Source organism: Dermochelys coriacea, chromosome 12, assembly GCF_009764565.3.
Source record: "Dermochelys coriacea isolate rDerCor1 chromosome 12, rDerCor1.pri.v4, whole genome shotgun sequence".
Classification (NCBI taxonomy): Eukaryota; Metazoa; Chordata; order Testudines; family Dermochelyidae; genus Dermochelys; species Dermochelys coriacea.
Window position 1 is genome coordinate 1,268,082 of NC_050079.1, and position 15,968 is coordinate 1,284,049.

The 15,968-nt window shown below is 46.6% G+C and overlaps 1 protein-coding gene across 7 annotated transcripts in view; it reads left to right on the forward strand.

The window, feature by feature from the left end:
* Positions 1-15,968, forward strand: part of WDR59 (WD repeat domain 59) — an 85,176-nt gene that overhangs the window by 11,487 nt on the left and 57,721 nt on the right. For 2 of the 7 annotated variants that reach the window (XM_038368209.2, XM_038368212.2), the window contains exons 2-6: positions 2,398-2,447; positions 5,149-5,284; positions 9,405-9,490; positions 11,070-11,150; positions 12,823-12,860. In XM_038368209.2, the coding sequence (XP_038224137.1) occupies positions 2,398-2,447; positions 5,149-5,284; positions 9,405-9,490; positions 11,070-11,150; positions 12,823-12,860 (391 nt within the window). Of the gene's footprint in view, positions 1-2,397; positions 2,448-5,148; positions 5,285-9,324; positions 9,491-11,069; positions 11,151-12,822; positions 12,861-15,968 lie in introns of those variants that run through there. The other 5 variants (XM_038368210.2, XM_038368213.2, XM_038368214.2 and 2 more) reach the window with 5 other exon arrangements.

Below are 15,968 nucleotides of genomic sequence, written 5' to 3' on the forward strand. Positions count from 1 at the left end.
TGTGAATGCTCACAAAATTGGGGTTGGGGTGCAGGAGGGGGTGCAGACTCTGGTGTGGGTCTGGGAACGAGAAATTTGGGGTGCAGGAGTGTGCTCCGGGCTGGGATCAAGATGTTTTGGAGAGCAGGAGTGGGATCAGGGCTGGAGCAGGGGGTTGGGGTATGGGGAGAGGCTCAGGGGGTACAGGCTCCGAGCAGCACTTACCTCAAGTGGCTCCTGGAAGCAGTGGCATTACCCTTCTCTGGCTCCTACGCAGAGCGTGGCCAGGCAGCTCTGCACGCTGCCGCATCCGCAGGCCCATCTGCCCCATGCATCCCCATCGCTCCTGCAGCTCCCATTGGAGCACGGAGCTGGAGCAGGGCCATGCCGTGGCTTCCGGGAGCAGCACGGTGCGGCCCCTGACCCAATGACCCAGCTGGAGCGGGGCCGAGCCGCATGGTGTGGCTCACAAGCCGGCTTAAAACGGCTCGCGGGCTGTAGTTTGCACACCCCTGATCTAGGGGGAGGTGAATGTAAATTCCTCACCTCTGATTATGCAAAAACCCAGCCTTTTGAAGCTAGGCCCTGAGGAGCGGGCCACTGTCTGCTGATCTTCTGTTACATGAGGCCAAGATTAAACTATTCATGGTGGTTCTTGATTCTCAGTCTGTGCCAGTTATGAACCTGTAACCATGGGGAAAACCCAGTTGTGAGTTTTGAAGGACTGACACCTACCAGAGCCCTTGTTGGAGTTGAGGGTGACCTCTGATAAACTTTTTAGCTTGCAAGTAGGTTCTTTTAATCTTTTAATATGTTTTCTCTGTAATGCTTTCACCTGAAGAATAAAGGTGCTTGCTTATAAAGAGCTGTGTGGTAACCTATAACTGTGGGCTATCCACAGGGCACAGCCTCTGGAGAGAAAGCAAAGCACAGATGCTGGCCTTTTAGGCAGACTGGCTTGCTGGGAATATCAGAGTGTAGGTAGAAAACTGTTCAGCCTTTAAAGAAAAAAGGAAAATAAAGCAGCTCTCTCTGCCCAAGAGAGGTGACGGCTGAGGAGCTGGGAACTTAGAGTGGGTGCCCTTGAGGGACCACTCTGGGGAATATAGGCACAGTTGCCATGAACTGTGACAGAAATATTGTTGCAAATCCTCCTTCCCTATGTTACGTTGCTCTAAATGTCATAATACACTTTATACTACTAATTCTGTTTGCAGTTCTTAACTGGAGTCCCGGAGGATAGCTTTAGCCCTTGCAATTTAGGGTCCTAAATAACAGAGTCGTTTTAAATTCTTAGCTTCAGGGTTTGGAGAAATGTATGAGACCCACTACTAGCCAGAAGACTCAACTTACCAGCCAGAACAAAACAATATGAACACTAAAAAAATATAGGGAGGGCAGCCAGCGCTACCCTGCTCATAGGTTTGCCAGTCAGGCAATAGAGTAAAATCAACATATATATTTATTCTTTTTTCTACTGCCCAGTTGGTAGCTGTGAAGCTGACCAGAGTCTTGTTAATTTCACACTGATACTGCTTGGCAAAGCTCTTAGCAGCAGTAAAAGGACTGGAGCTAGCTAGCTAGCTGCAGACTTAGGAAGATGACACTATGTTGCTTTACAGTCAGGTCATATTTAGAAGCTTACCTTTGAAACCATGAGAGCTAGAAGTTTTTTTTAATTACATTTAAATGATATGTAAATTGATGGTTTAGGCCCTTGGCTATTCAGATAAAGCTTCCCACGCACCATTAGCACGTAAATGTCAATTTTTCAAAACCTGCTTCATTTTCTCTTTCTGCAGAATCTTATCTGCCAGTCTGTTCTGTCTCAATCTCTTGGAGGGACTTGGGGTCTCTTAGTTTCCATCAATACGAAAGTTAAACATAAAGAAGACTCTGATATATCTTAGCCATCTTCCATTTGTGCATGTCTGGCCTACAGAAGTGGTCACACTTTACTTACGTGCAGGATTATAAAAGATGTTCCTGGAATAAAAGCACGCTTAAGATTTTTTTAAAAGCTACTTCACAACAGGAACAGAACCACATTAATAATAATCATTAGAGGACAGTGATTAAAAGGTTTCATCTGTGGTTGCAGAGTTAAGGGAAATGAAGTAAGCTCTCAATGCTTGCAGCTGTGTCTATCATATCTATTCTTCAACCTACACTAAAGAGACAACATCTTCACACTATCTTCATCTGTCAGATCAGCTCCCCGTCCCAGATTCTGTGTTTTGTGGGGGAAGATAATTCTTCTATCCCTGATGTCAAGCAAGCTTTGCTTCCACCCTACCAGCTTGGGCCTTCTTAAAGATAAGCAGGCAGGCATTCCTTCAGGATTTCAATCTTGCACATAGCTTTGTTTGACTGGAAACTTAAACTGATGGGTGTAATTTAGTTTTTTCTCTTTGACAGGCAACTGCTATGTCAGTGGATTGTCTTGGACAGCATGCGGTGCTCTCAGGGTGAGTGTGACACTCTCCAATAGAAATTTGTGGCAATCTCTTTTAGAAGTCAAATTGGTGACCTTCAAGCTGATCTTGATTGAAAAGCTGATGTACTGTTGGAGGAGGGTGAAACTGAATTCTATTCAGAGCTTACTGGGTCACGTTTCCAACGCGATAGAGAGGCAAAAGACAGAAACAGTAACTCAAACACTGCTGCTGTTTCTGCAGTGGATGCTTTCCTGATGACACCAGTGGAGTCTTTGGAGTGTCACTTAACTATATGGCTATCTGGAATTCTGTTTGAAGTACAGATCACTGATGGTTTTCTTTAGAATCATAAATTAATTCATAATCTCTTAAATTATGCAAGTGGGTGGGAGATCCTGGATTTTGCTGTCAATACCCCTGCCAGGTGAATCCATGCAGCATGGTTAGCTAAATTAATGCCCCAGTTTATCTTACCGTGTTTTTCCAAAGCCCATCTCCCCCACCCCACTCCTTACCCCTCATTTCCTTTTGTATAGGACCCAGGTGTATCACTTTCTTGTGTGGAAAGGTATGTGTGAGGAACTGGAGGCAGTGGTCTGAGAGCACCTGACCCCTATGTACATTGGCCCTTGCCTTCTCTGTCTCTGGATCCTGCAAGGAAACATGAGAGAAGAGTAGAAGTGGCTCTCTTATAAATTAGGACCTAGGCTGAGCACCCCTTGGGCTCTGACATTCCCCTGAGTGTGCACCACAAGGTCAGGCCTCCAACAAATGAATTACCTATTTGAAAAGTGCAAACCCCTGTGCTTACGCACTGGAGCACCATCGCCAAGATATGGAGGGACTAGTCAGGTTATACCAGGCCCAGAAGAGGTCAGGACAAGGATGGGGAGCAGCTACCATCATGATCCTCTAGTGATATGTGAGGGCATAACCCTGCAGAATGCATGCATGGTCCTGCAGTTCCGGTCTTTGGAAGAAACCCTCTAGATTGGCATGGCATGGTAGCAAGTACCATAGATATTTGGCTTTCAAGGCACCTGCTCCCTTTAGCACTGTGACTCTGAAGCCTCTTTAGTGGCTGGTGTTTAAACCACTTGGGCTGCATGTGTTTTGCTTCCACCTGTCACATTACTGTGAGCTAGTAACTCCATTGCCATATGCTAATGGCACATTACCAGCCATTAGCATGTTCTTTTCTAAATGAAAGATGTGGCTGTAGCTATCTGGCTGACTCCACAGTTGTGCTAAATGGTGGTTCCTCCCTCAATGGTGCTCCTGTCTCTCTGTCTTTAAAGCAAAAAGACAAAGTCTATGGATACCCACCATCCCACCCACCCCCAAGCCTGCCTGTCTCCTCTTTGTAGTCACATCCCTCAGTGCTGCTTTGTCCCCAGCAGTGTCTGATTTGAACAGGAACAGCAGGCCCGGCAGTCAGTGTAGGTCTAACTCAGGGCAAACTACATGGCCCGCAGGACCGTCCTGCCCGGCCCTTGCACTCTTGGCCTGGGAGGCTAGCCCCTGGCTCCTCCCCTGCTGTTCCCTCTCACAGCACGGCAGGGCTGCGAACTCCACTGCTCTGAGCGGCATGGTAAGGAGGGGGCGAGGGGTTGGATAAGGGGCAGGGGGTTCCGGGGAGCAGTCGGGACGGGGAGTAGGGGGCAGTTGGATGTGGTGCAGGTTCTCAGGGGGGCAGTCAGGGAATGGGGAACGGGGGGCTGGATAGGGCGTGGGAGTCCCGGGGAGCCGGTCAGGGGTGTGGATAGGGGTCAGGGCAGTCCGGGGACAGGGAGCAGGGGGATTGGGTAGGGGGTGGGGTCCTGGGGGGCTGGGCAGGGGGCAGTCAAAGGAAAGGGAGTGTGGGGGGTAGGATGAGAGGGTCCTGGGGGGTGGTTAGGGTCCTGGGAGGGGGCAGTCAGGGGATAAGGAGCAGGTGGGGTTGGATGGATCGGGGGTTCTGAGGAGGGCAGTCAGGGGGTGGATGGGGGCGGGGGCCAGGCTGTTTGCAGAGCACAGCCTTCCCTTCCCTTCCCGGTCCTCCATACCGTTTCTCACCCCTATGTGGCCCTCGGGCCTAAAAGTTTGCCCACCCTTGGTCTAGCCGGATACCACTCCCACTTGCACGTTTTGATTTGCACATGCGAATAACACAGCTAGCTTGCCTGCGTTTATAATGGCGTAGGGGGCAGCCCTGCATTTCTGAAAATCTGCTGTGTGTGCCACACCCACAGCTGAGCCCATTGCCAAGCCTCTGTCCGCCAGCATGCTCAGCACCCTGTGCAAACCTGTGCAAATTTTAAAAGGCTTGGTTTGCAAAGGAAACCCAGCTGTCTTCCTGTTCCTCGTCTTGGCAGCGCTGTCAGAGCGCCCAGAACAGCTGCCTGCTTACTGTACTTCTGACCCTTGTGTGATCAGTAATAGCTAATTCAGGACATTCCAGCGCCAGCCTTTTGTAGAAGTAACTTTAACAGTCTTGATATCCTCTTATCTTTTCTGTCTCTCTTGGATCCTCTCTAATTTATCAGTGTCTCCAGTCTGATCCTTTCTACACTTTTGACTTCACACACTTAACAAAAGGGGTTTGAGGGAATTCAGCATTTGCAGGAGTAACTTTTATTTCTGCCTTATCAAATGCTTCTCTTTTTTTTGGCGTGATAGGCAGATTGTTAGTTCAGCTTGGTTTCAGGCCAGTCGTGATAATGCGGACTCTTTGTGTGTATGTACCTTGCAGCCGCCGTTTCCTCTACCTAGTTAACCTGGACATGCCAACTGAAGGTCACCGCAAGATCTCCCGTCAGAGCAAATGGGACATTGGGGCTGTACAATGGAATCCACATGACAGCTATGCACACTACTTTGCAGCTTCGGTGAGCTCACTTTTTAAACACTTATATCTCCATGAATGCCCTAGTCCTGCAATTGGATCCACACAGGTGGAACCTTTGCCTCTACAAGGCTAGTGTGGCTCAGGAGCGGCAGAAGTGGAGAGGTCACCGGCTCCTGAACTGTGGCCCAGGCCGCTTAGGCCCCACCCTCATCACTCACCTTTATGCCAGTAAAAAATGGGAGGGCAGAGCCCTCTCACTCTTAAAAGTGATGGGACCATGCCCCCAGACCCTCTCTGTTCCAGCACCCCTGACAGGGCTCTGTGCAGGCACAAGAGTAGCATATATATGCACACATGTGCAAATCATATTGCAAGATCAGGTCTTATGTTTGGTTTATTGCTGGCAAGGTGGTAGTTCTTAGTTACTGGTCAGTGGATGATGATTCTAGATGTCTCTTATTTGTCTTTTCTAAAGAACCTTTTCAAATAGATCAGGCCCACAAATTATCATTATCCAATAGAGAATGTGGCCTCTGCATTTTTTTTAACCCCTCCATTTTGTTATATGACTTACAAGTGTGTTAAATTTCTTGCTCTGAACTATTTTGTTCTTGGCATTGCTGATGGGATGTGGTTCTTGACCCAGTCTGTAAATAAAGCTGATCAGTATTGGCTTGTCTCCAAAACAAACACAGGAGGGCAAAAAAAAGAGTTGGGGTTTGCAAATGGGCAAAGGACTGAGTTAGTAAGGAATGAATGGGTTTGGTATAAAGAAGTTAATAAGGTGGCACATTGACTAAAAAGCAATAATGTAAAACTATACCTAAAGAGGGCTGGCCTGGAGACCCACATGCACCCTAGCTTCGATTTCCAGCCCTCGTCCTTACTGTCTGCGCAAACCAGGTCCTGAGGTGATACAGGCAGTGTGCCGAGCCCCTGCTAAGCCTGTCTCCTGCCCCTTTGCAGAGACCCCACCGGTTGGTTGGTCACTGGCTCTTAACGGATGTTTTTTCCATTCAGCTCTCAAGATAATGGCTATGTTGGCCTCATCCATCTCCTGGTATAGTCTAAATGATCCACCTTGGAGAGCCCAGGGGTTGGTTGGTTATTCTTCTGAACAAACTCTTAGTTGGAAGGTTTTTCCATGTTTTGTCCTGAAGTGACTATTGCACTGAAACTAAAGGTGGTTTTAAAATAAAAAAATGGAGACATGGAGGAATCGTCCTACGTTTGTTGTTCTGACCCATGAGACAAATGACTGGCATCTTATCAGTGCCTTCAGGCAGCTGGCTCTTCCTAAATAGCTTACAAAAGGTGCCCTTCACTACTGTTTTTTAATACTGACAGCCTGTGATGATCACAAGCAATAATACCTGGCAGTCCAAAAGCAATGTTAGTTGCAAGCCGAGGAAGAGACTTCTCTTCAAATGCAGGCTGAAAAAGGAATGCATTGTCCTCGCAATGCTGGTTCCAGCAGCAAGCCAACTTCCTGGGAATACTGTAGCTAATCAGTGTGAGCTTTGCTAACTCCCAGTGAACCAGGGGGTCCCTCCATGCAGCCTTGCCTTCAGAAGAGCAGTGCTAAAGTTCTAACTCAGTGTCCTTGAGACACAAAGTATCCTTTTGCTCCCCCATAATAAGCTATAGTTTGCCCCAAGCCTGCCTACAAACAAATTCCATTGCGTTTCAGTGTCTTGGTAATAGGTTTATAGGTATCCTCATTGCTGAAGCAGGTCAGGGAAGGAGTTCACGTTAGGGCTCAAGTGGCGGCATCCCCATCTCCAGGCCAGAGGACTGTGCTTTTCTCCCTTGTTGTTGTTGGCTGACGTTCCGGTGGCAGTCTGGAAGAAGGCTTTTCACGGGCTAAAACTTACCCTATCTAATTTGGAGGCAGGAATGCTAGAATCCTTCTCCTTGAAGTCTGTGCAGTGTTCTCATGAGACTTCTGAAGTCTTCATTGGTTTTCAGGACTCTTTGGAGACAGCCCTCTCGAGTGAACTGCACCTTGGGTGGCCCTTTATGGCTGTGCGCAGGGGGTGTGAAACACCATCACTCTGACTTGGGAGTCATTCACATTTCATTTGCATGCTGTAAATGACTGCAGTCAATGCAGGCAAAGAGGAAATCCATCCCAGGGTTGCTGGAGAGGAGTTCTTATTTTTTGGCTTCTTCCCAAAGGAATCCACACACGTTTTCTCCTAGTGCCAGGCTCTGACTAGAGTCTGGCCTGGGAAAGTTCATGCCCTTCTGTTCCTGGGACATTGTTATTCCCCCGCCTTCAGGATAGTCACAAACATTCCTTCAAAAGGGGTGAACAGACCCCTCTGAAGCCATTGCTCATACGTGCCCTGAGGAGTGGTTGTTGGGAAGCACTCGGAGTGTGCAGCTGTCGCTCTCTGGACCCAGGAGCTGTGCTGCCAAAGATGCCACCTTCCGGCTGACATGTGCCACTGAGGTCATGAGACACATGATGACATCCTACAAAGAGATGAGGTGGTAACCGTGGTGCCCTGGCCAAATTCCACTGCAGACTGGTATTCCACCTCCCCCAAATCCCCTGACGCTTTCAACAGGCTGTGGGAGTCTCCCTGTTCTAAGCCCACATATAGCATTCCTGTCACTGTTAAACAGTTGCCACATTCCATCACAGAGCTGGAGGGTTGCATTTTAGTGATGGGGAAGTGTGTTATCCATCTGTAAATACAGAGCTTTGGAATGAATAGTGCTGCATAAATGTAAACTACCTGTACTGTGCACTATTATTGTTTTCATCAGATGCCTGTACTGTTAAAACAAGGGGATAATGCAGATAATTAAATGGCAAAAACTTTGTTAATGCAGTGTTAATGTTCTTAGTGATACCTTGTTCCCTTCCAGAATGTCAGGTTCAGCGAAGCTCAAACTTCTGAAAATCGGGCAGTACAGAGTTGAGCTTAGGTCATGTTCAGTGGACTGCTGCTTATCCACTTGCACTATCCAGCTGGTGGGAAACAATGAAGCTAATAATCCTGTTAACTTCTTTGTCTGTACATGCTCAGTGTAATTGGTTAGGCACAAGAATAAGCATGGGAGGCTTGCAGTGAGCCCTTTTTGAAATAGCATTTAATTTGATTTCCCCCAAAAGAGCTCTGGGTGCCGTGGTGTGATGAGCTGAGCCCTGGTTTTATCTCTGTCTGCGAGTAAAAGGGAGGTTGCCACAATCTGTCAGCTTTAAGAAAAGCTGTTTTTTCCAGGAGCTTTATCTTGGGAACCCCTTGGCCAAGTGGGGCCAAATTTGGCTCACTAACAAAACCCCACAGCCCCATGAGGCACACTGAATTTCAAGGCAATCTGATTCTAGAGAACTTAGAATCAAGCTTTAAACAGAAAACTGGCCTTAACTCTAGCAAAGCGGTCACTCTGCTGTAACAAGAATGAGTCTTGGAACCACACTATTACTCATTAGGTATATTACAGTAGTGCCTCAGAGCCCCAGCCAACAAGACCCCGTTGTGCTAAGAACTGTACAAACACAAAACAAAAAGACAGTCCCTTCCCCAAAGAGCTTCCAATTCATGTAACAGTTCCAGGGAGATACTTACCATAGATATACCTGGGTCATCCTTGTGATCTCCAAATAGCAATGTGAACTAGGGCCTCATTCCCTTGCAGCCAGAAGGAGTAGGGAGCATCTTGAAATGCTCCCTCTGTAGCAGTCACTCCTTCCTGTTTGGCAGTGGCATGGATGGGTGTTGGGGGACCTCTACCCACCTGTCATTTAAAACTCCAGGGTAAATCTGAATAGAATGCAAAGGAATTCCTGCAGGCTGACTCATGGCTGCCGGTAGTTCGAACACCACACTTTGGGTACAGAGCCCAGAGTTGGACATTTAGGGAAACATTTGACCTTGGGATTTTATCTCCATTCCTATTCACCTCTAATTTTGAGTGACTTGAAGCAAGATTTAGGCTTTGAAGAGAGTTTCAAAAGCTTTATCTGCCAATCAGGCATGGGTTCATCTTCGTTCCCCTCCCAGTCTGAGTGAAGCCTCTGCCATAAAGAGTTTGACTCACCAGTAACTGATACTGTTCCAATCACAGGGACCTCGAACTTGACCGATCCGGAGCCCTGTACTGCTCTGTGGGCCTTCCACCACCTCATTTCATCCATTTAATTTCAGAGCAACCAGCGAGTTGACCTGTATAAATGGAAAGATGGTAATGGGGAAGTTGGCACGTCACTGCAAGGGCACACGCGTGTGATCAGGTATGAGAATGAGGAACCCAGCACCGCTCTGAGGTACTGTGAGGAAAATCACAGAGCTGGCTTCATAGCTGGTGTACATTGAAGTATAGTCATCACAGCCCTTTTGCTTGGAGAAGTTCAGACTATTTTTACCCACTTTCTTTGCCCATGCTGTCACTTGGAGAAGATCTCTGATTTAAAGAGACCACCATTCCATGGCTGCAGCATGCACATCTGATACAAGTTAGTGTCTGCAAAAAGAAAAGGAGTACTTGTGGCACCTTAGAGACTAACAAATTTATTAGAGCATAAGCTTTCGTGAGAAGTGAGCTGTAGCTCACGAAAGCTTATGCTCTAATAAATTTGTTAGTCTCTAAGGTGCCACAAGTACTCCTTTTCTTTTTGCGAATACAGACTAACACGGCTGCTACTCTGAAACCTGTCAAGTTAGTGTCTGGTGACTTCGGTGTCATTACATTTTCCCATGGCAGTTCTCCTAAAGAACAGCAGCCACCATCAGGGAAACAGACAGCCGGGGGCTATTAAACTGAATCCCACCTGCAACTCAGACTGACGCCAGATACAGGGCACAGGCTGTCCTTAATGGCTAAGTTGGTCACACATTGCACTAGTACACAGGGAAGCTCTGGAGTCTGATGCATGCCAGCAGGTGGGCCTGGGATTGTCACAGGACTAATGCTTTCATTCTGTGTTGGGGACGGGGTAAAGAAAGCATTTCTCCCTTGCATGTGGATTGTGAAGAGTAATTGCAGCCCTTCGGAAAGTTGCCAGCCCTCTCTGGTTGAGGGCTGTGTTTGTGTTGCACGTACAGTTGTGATGTGCCTGGCAGAATGGAGGGCTGGGGCTGAGAAATGCCTGGCAATCTGGGGTTTGCTGCTAAAATATCCCCTCTCTTTGTAAAAACAACAAGGAGGACTTGTGGCACCTTAGAGACTAACAAATTTATTTGGGCATAAGCTTTTGTGGGCTAAAACCCACTTCAGATGCATGGAGTGGAAAATACAGTAGGAAGATATATATATATATAACAGTACATTAAAAGATGGGAGTTGCCTTGCCAAGCGGGGGGTCAGTTCTAATGAGACAATTCAATTAAAGTGGGCTATTATCAACAGGAGGAAACATCCCTTTTATAGTGGTAATCAGGGTGGCTCATTTCAAACTGTTGACAAGAAGGTGTGAGTAACACCTTTTCAACTCCATGCATCTGATGAAGTGGGTTTTAGCCCACAGAAGTTTATGCCCTGTTAAATTTGTTAGTCTCTAAAGTGCCACAAGTACTCCTCATTGTTTTTGCTGATTCAGACTAACACAGCTACCACTCTGAAACCCTCTCTTTATGGAGCGGTGGGCAGAAGTAGTAGCTATAAGGCAGAGTGTGGCGAAGATCATTTACTTAAAGAAATAAGGTAGGTCCTGCTTTTATTCATGAAGTCTTTAGGAAATCTCAATGTAAATGCCATGGGTTTGTTACGGAAAGTTGTGGAGGGTTGCTTTATGAACTGCCGAGAAGAGAATGCCAACAGTGTGATATGTGCGCAACTGACAATTGTGTTCTCCTTTGGTTTTGCATTTGCAGTGATTTAGACTGGGCGGTGTTTGAGCCAGATCTGCTGGTTACCAGTTCTGTTGATACGTACATCTATGTTTGGGATATCAAGTAAGAGCAAGAGCCTCCACTCTTACGCTATGGGAAGATTACGGGGCTTCTCTTTTTTGGTGACTGGCAGCTTGGAGGGAAAAGTGCTCTCATACTCTTTCAGCTGTGCTTGCAGAAGCCAGAACCAATTTCCCTTAGTCTCAGCAGCTCCCGGTCCTTCAAGTGGGTTCAGAATCTGCACAGTTGTGCTGTTCTATAAAGTTATTTCATGGTCCCACCCTGAATAGGAACAGGCACTGATGGATTTTTGCCCCAAAAATCTTTCCATCAAAACTTTTTTTGAATAGAAAACTGCCTTTTTTTTCCCTTCTGGGGGAAAGAAAAAACTCCATTTTTGTCAAAAACCTTCAGTTTTTCAACAGCCTGAATAATTGCAAAGAAAACTTCTTCTTACATTTTTTTTAATTTGTTTTTATTTGAAGTATTTCATTAGAGTGCAGCATTTCTTGACCAGTTCCACCTAAGAGTGAATTAAAGTGAGTTATACTTGTTCCCATAATATAAAAACTAGGGGCCACCAAATGAAATTAATGGGTAACAGGTTTAAAACAAATAAACGGAAGTTCTTCTTCACTCAACGTACGGTCAACCTGTGGAACTCCTTGCATGAGGGGGTTGTGAAGGTTAGGACTATAGCAGGGTTTAAAAGAGAACTGGATAAATTCATGGAGGTTAAGTCCATTAATGGCTATTAGCCAGGATGGGCAAGGAATGGTGTCCCTAGCCTCTGTTTGTCAGAGGATGGAGATGGGTGGCAGGAGAGAGATCACTAGATCATTACATGTTAGGTTCACTCCCTCTGGGGCACCTGGCATTGGCCACTGTCGATAGACAGGATACTGGGCTGCATGGACCTTTGGTCTGACCCAGTGTGGCCATTCTTATGTTCTTATGTTAAAGTCCTAAGGTTGGAGTGTCCACTGCTGTGAGTTGTCACAGTGCTGCATTGACTTACACCAGCTCAGCATCTGGCCCATCAGGACCGCCCAACTTTATTAATTCCCCCTAATTTTATTATTATAGCCTGGAGACAGATAAGTTATCTTTACTCTGGGACTGTGATTCCATCTGCTGTGAATGGGGATCATCAAAGGCTTTGATTAAACCGATTGGCAGGTTGTCTAATTTTACTGTAGCTTCTTCATATACTGCTGAATCTTCTTTGGAAATGTTGTGTTGTAACGTCCACCAGTAACACACAAGAATGGCAGTAGCTCTCCCTTTGCCTGCCACAATAGCCACACGCCAGAGGGAGCATAGTTTCTCTCCCCCCTACCCTATCACAAAGACTCTGCTAAAAAGCCCCCAGTTCTGCCTACAGTCCTAGAATCATAGAACTGGAAGGGACCTTGAGAGGTCATCTAGTCCAGTCTCTTGCATTCAAGGCAGGACTAAGTATTTTATTTAATCATAATGCTTTACATGTTAAAGCACAGGCTAAAATCATGATTCTTCTCTGGCTGGTGCCCCCTTCCATTAGACTTGTTTGAGCACAGACAAGTTTGTGTCACATCTGCCTCCTGGTTTAAAAAAAACAACCCCTCAGAGATAAATAAGATCCAGGAGCCAGTAATAAGTTCAATTTTCCATTAGAAAGGACCTCCCAGGGGAGAAGGGGTTGTCCCCAGCTGAGGAGAGATGAGGGACTTATACTGGTAATGTTGTGTTTCAGGGACACGAGGAAACCTACAGTCTCGCTCTCTGCAGTTGGTAAGTACTTGCTCCTGTTATAGGCATAACCTCTGCCTGCATTGTCATATGCCTCTGCTATTCCACCCTCCCTGCTCACTCTGGTTTTCTTCTGCATTCAGACCCCAGGCATGAAAACACTAGCGTAGGTGACTGTCCCACACAGCAGCAGCCTGGGCAGTGGCTGTTCCTTGGAGGTCCAAAGGCTCTTTTCAGAGATGCTGTTTAGAGCAGAATTGAGGTGTATGAAGAGGAGAGGCCTCCTTGGGTTGCATGGTGCCATTTTCCAGTGCCAGAATAACCACTAGGGCCAAGAGTCACAACGGTTGGGGGGGTGGGGGTGGAGCAGTGTTGAGTGAGTTGGCAGGAGGCTGGCTGGTTGGCCTGCATGCATTGGGCAGCTGTGAGTTAGCCTGAAGAAGGAGTGCCTGGGTGCAGTGGGGAAGTGGCGTGCCAGCCAGCTGGGTGCAGGGGAGGGCGTTGCAGAGCTGGCTGGCTGGAACGAAGGAGGACTGGCTTTAGCAGGTAAATGAGCTATGTAGAGTGGTTGAAAGCACAGAGAGAGTGAGGGTGATAAGATGGAGGGGTCTGGGCCCTCTCTCACCTTGGCTGTGATTATGCCTCAAGCACATACCTACTCCTTTTGCAGGAGGTGCTATGGTGCTGTGCTCATTTGTTCCTGTGCTGAGAGCTCCATATACGTGTGTGTCTCATGCTAACAGGCTTGCTAGGGACTCTGTGTCTCGTAGCAATGACTGACTATGACAAAAGGGGAGGAGCTAAAGCACAAGAGCTGAGTTCTAGTCCCGCCTCTGCCACTGACTTTATTCCAATCACCTCCTCCCCATAATACCTACTCCCTTCCAGGTGGGCTTGGGAGGCTGAATGAATGGTTGGAAAGCTCTTGGGTACAGGACTCTGTGGTGGTGCTAGGACAGCTGCTCTGAAAGTGAGGTGCTAAGCTGTGTGGTATTTCTGTGATTCAGACGTACAGAGTCTTGTTCTTTCCTCATCACCCTGCTGCACGTGTGTGTTCTCTCTAAACCATGTCTCTCTTCCCAAACGCAATTTTTCTATGTCCTCTCATACTTGACTGAACCAGTTGAGAAACTAAAGTGTATCCTAGGAGTGTCGTAAGAACATAAGAATGGCCATACTGGGTCAGACCAAAGGTCCATCCAGCCCAGAATCCTGTCTACCGACAGCGGCCAATGCCAGGTGCCCCAGAGGGAGTGAACCTAACAGGTAACAATCTAGTTATCTCTCTCCTGCCATCTATGTCCACCCCCTGACAAACAGGCTAGGAACACCATTCCTTACCCATCCTGGCTAATAGCCATTAATGGACTTAACCTCCATGAATTTATCCAGTTCTCTTTTAAACCCTGTTATAGTCCTAGACTTCACAACCTCTTCAGGCAAGGAGTTCCACAGGTTGACTGTGCACAGAGTGAAGAAGAACTTCCTTTTATTTGTTTTAAACTTGCTGCCCATTAATTTCATTTGGTGGCCCCTAGTTCTTATATTATGGGAACAAGTAAATAACTTTTCCTTATTCACTTTCTCCACACCGCTCATGATTTTATATACCTCTATCATAGCCCCTCTTAGTCTCCTCTTTTCCAAGCTGAAAAGTCCTAGCCTCTTTAATCTCTCCTCATATGGGACCCGTTCCAAACCCCTAATCATTTTAGTTGCCCTTTTCTGAACCTTTTCTAATGCCAGTATATCTTTTTTGAGATGAGGGGACCACATCTGTATGCAGTATTCAAAATGTGGGCATGCCATGGGTTTATATAAGAGCAATAAGATATTCTCTGTCTTATTCTCTATCCGTTTTTTAATGATTCCTAACATCCCATTTGCTTTTTTGACTGCCACTGCACACTGCATGGACGTCTTCAGAGAACTGTCCACAATGACTCCAAGATCTTTCTTCTGATTAGTTGTAGCTAAATTAGCCCCCATCATATTCTATGTATAATTGGGGTTATTTTTTCCAATGTGCATTACTTTACATTTATCCACATTAAATTTCATTTGCCATTTTGTTGCCCAATCACTTAGTTTGGTGAGATCTTTTTGAAGTTCTTCACAGTCTGCTTTGGTCTTGACTATCTTGAGCAGTTTAGTATCATCTGCAAACTTTGCCACCTCCCTGTTTACCCCTTTCTCCAGATCATTTATGAATATGTTGAATAGGATTGGTCCTAGGACTGACCCTTGGGGAACACCACTCGTTACCCCTCTCCATTCTGAAAATTTACCATTTATTCCTACCATTTGTTCCCTGTCTTTTAACCAGTTCTCAATCCATGAAAGGATCTTCCCTCTTATCCCATGACAACTTAATTTACTTAAGAGCCTTTGGTGAGGGACCTTGTCAAAGGCTTTCTGGAAATATAAGTACACTGTGTTCACTGGATCCCCCTTGTCCACATGTTTGTTGACCCCCTCAAAGAACACTAATAGATTAGTAAGACATGATCTCCCTTTACAGAAACCATGTTGACTGAGGAATTCCACCATGATTTCAACAATTTCCATCCCACCATCAACCTCAGCCTGGACCAGTCCACACAAGAGATCCACTTCCTGGACACTACGGTGCTAATAAGCGATGGTCATATAAACACCACCCTATATCGGAAACCTACTGACCGCTATTCCTACCTACATGCCTCTAGCTTTCATCCAGATCATACCACTCGATCCATTGTCTACAGCCAAGCGCTACGATATAACCGCATTTGCTCCAACCCCTCAGACAGAGACAAACACCTACAAGATCTCTATCATGCATTCCTACAACTACAGTACCCACCTGCTGAAGTGAAGAAACAGATTGACAGAGCCAGAAGAGTACCCAGAAGTCACCTACTACAGGACAGGCCCAACAAAGAAAACAACAGAACGCCACTAGCCATCACCTTCAGCCCCCAACTAAAACCCCTCCAACGCATCATCAAGGATCTACAACCTATCCTGAAGGACGAGCCATCGCTCTCTCAGATCTTGGGAGACAGACCAGTCCTTGCTTACAGACAGCCCCCCAATCTGAAGCAAATACTCACCAGCAACCACACACCACACAACAGAACCACTAACCCAGGAACCTATCCTTGCAAC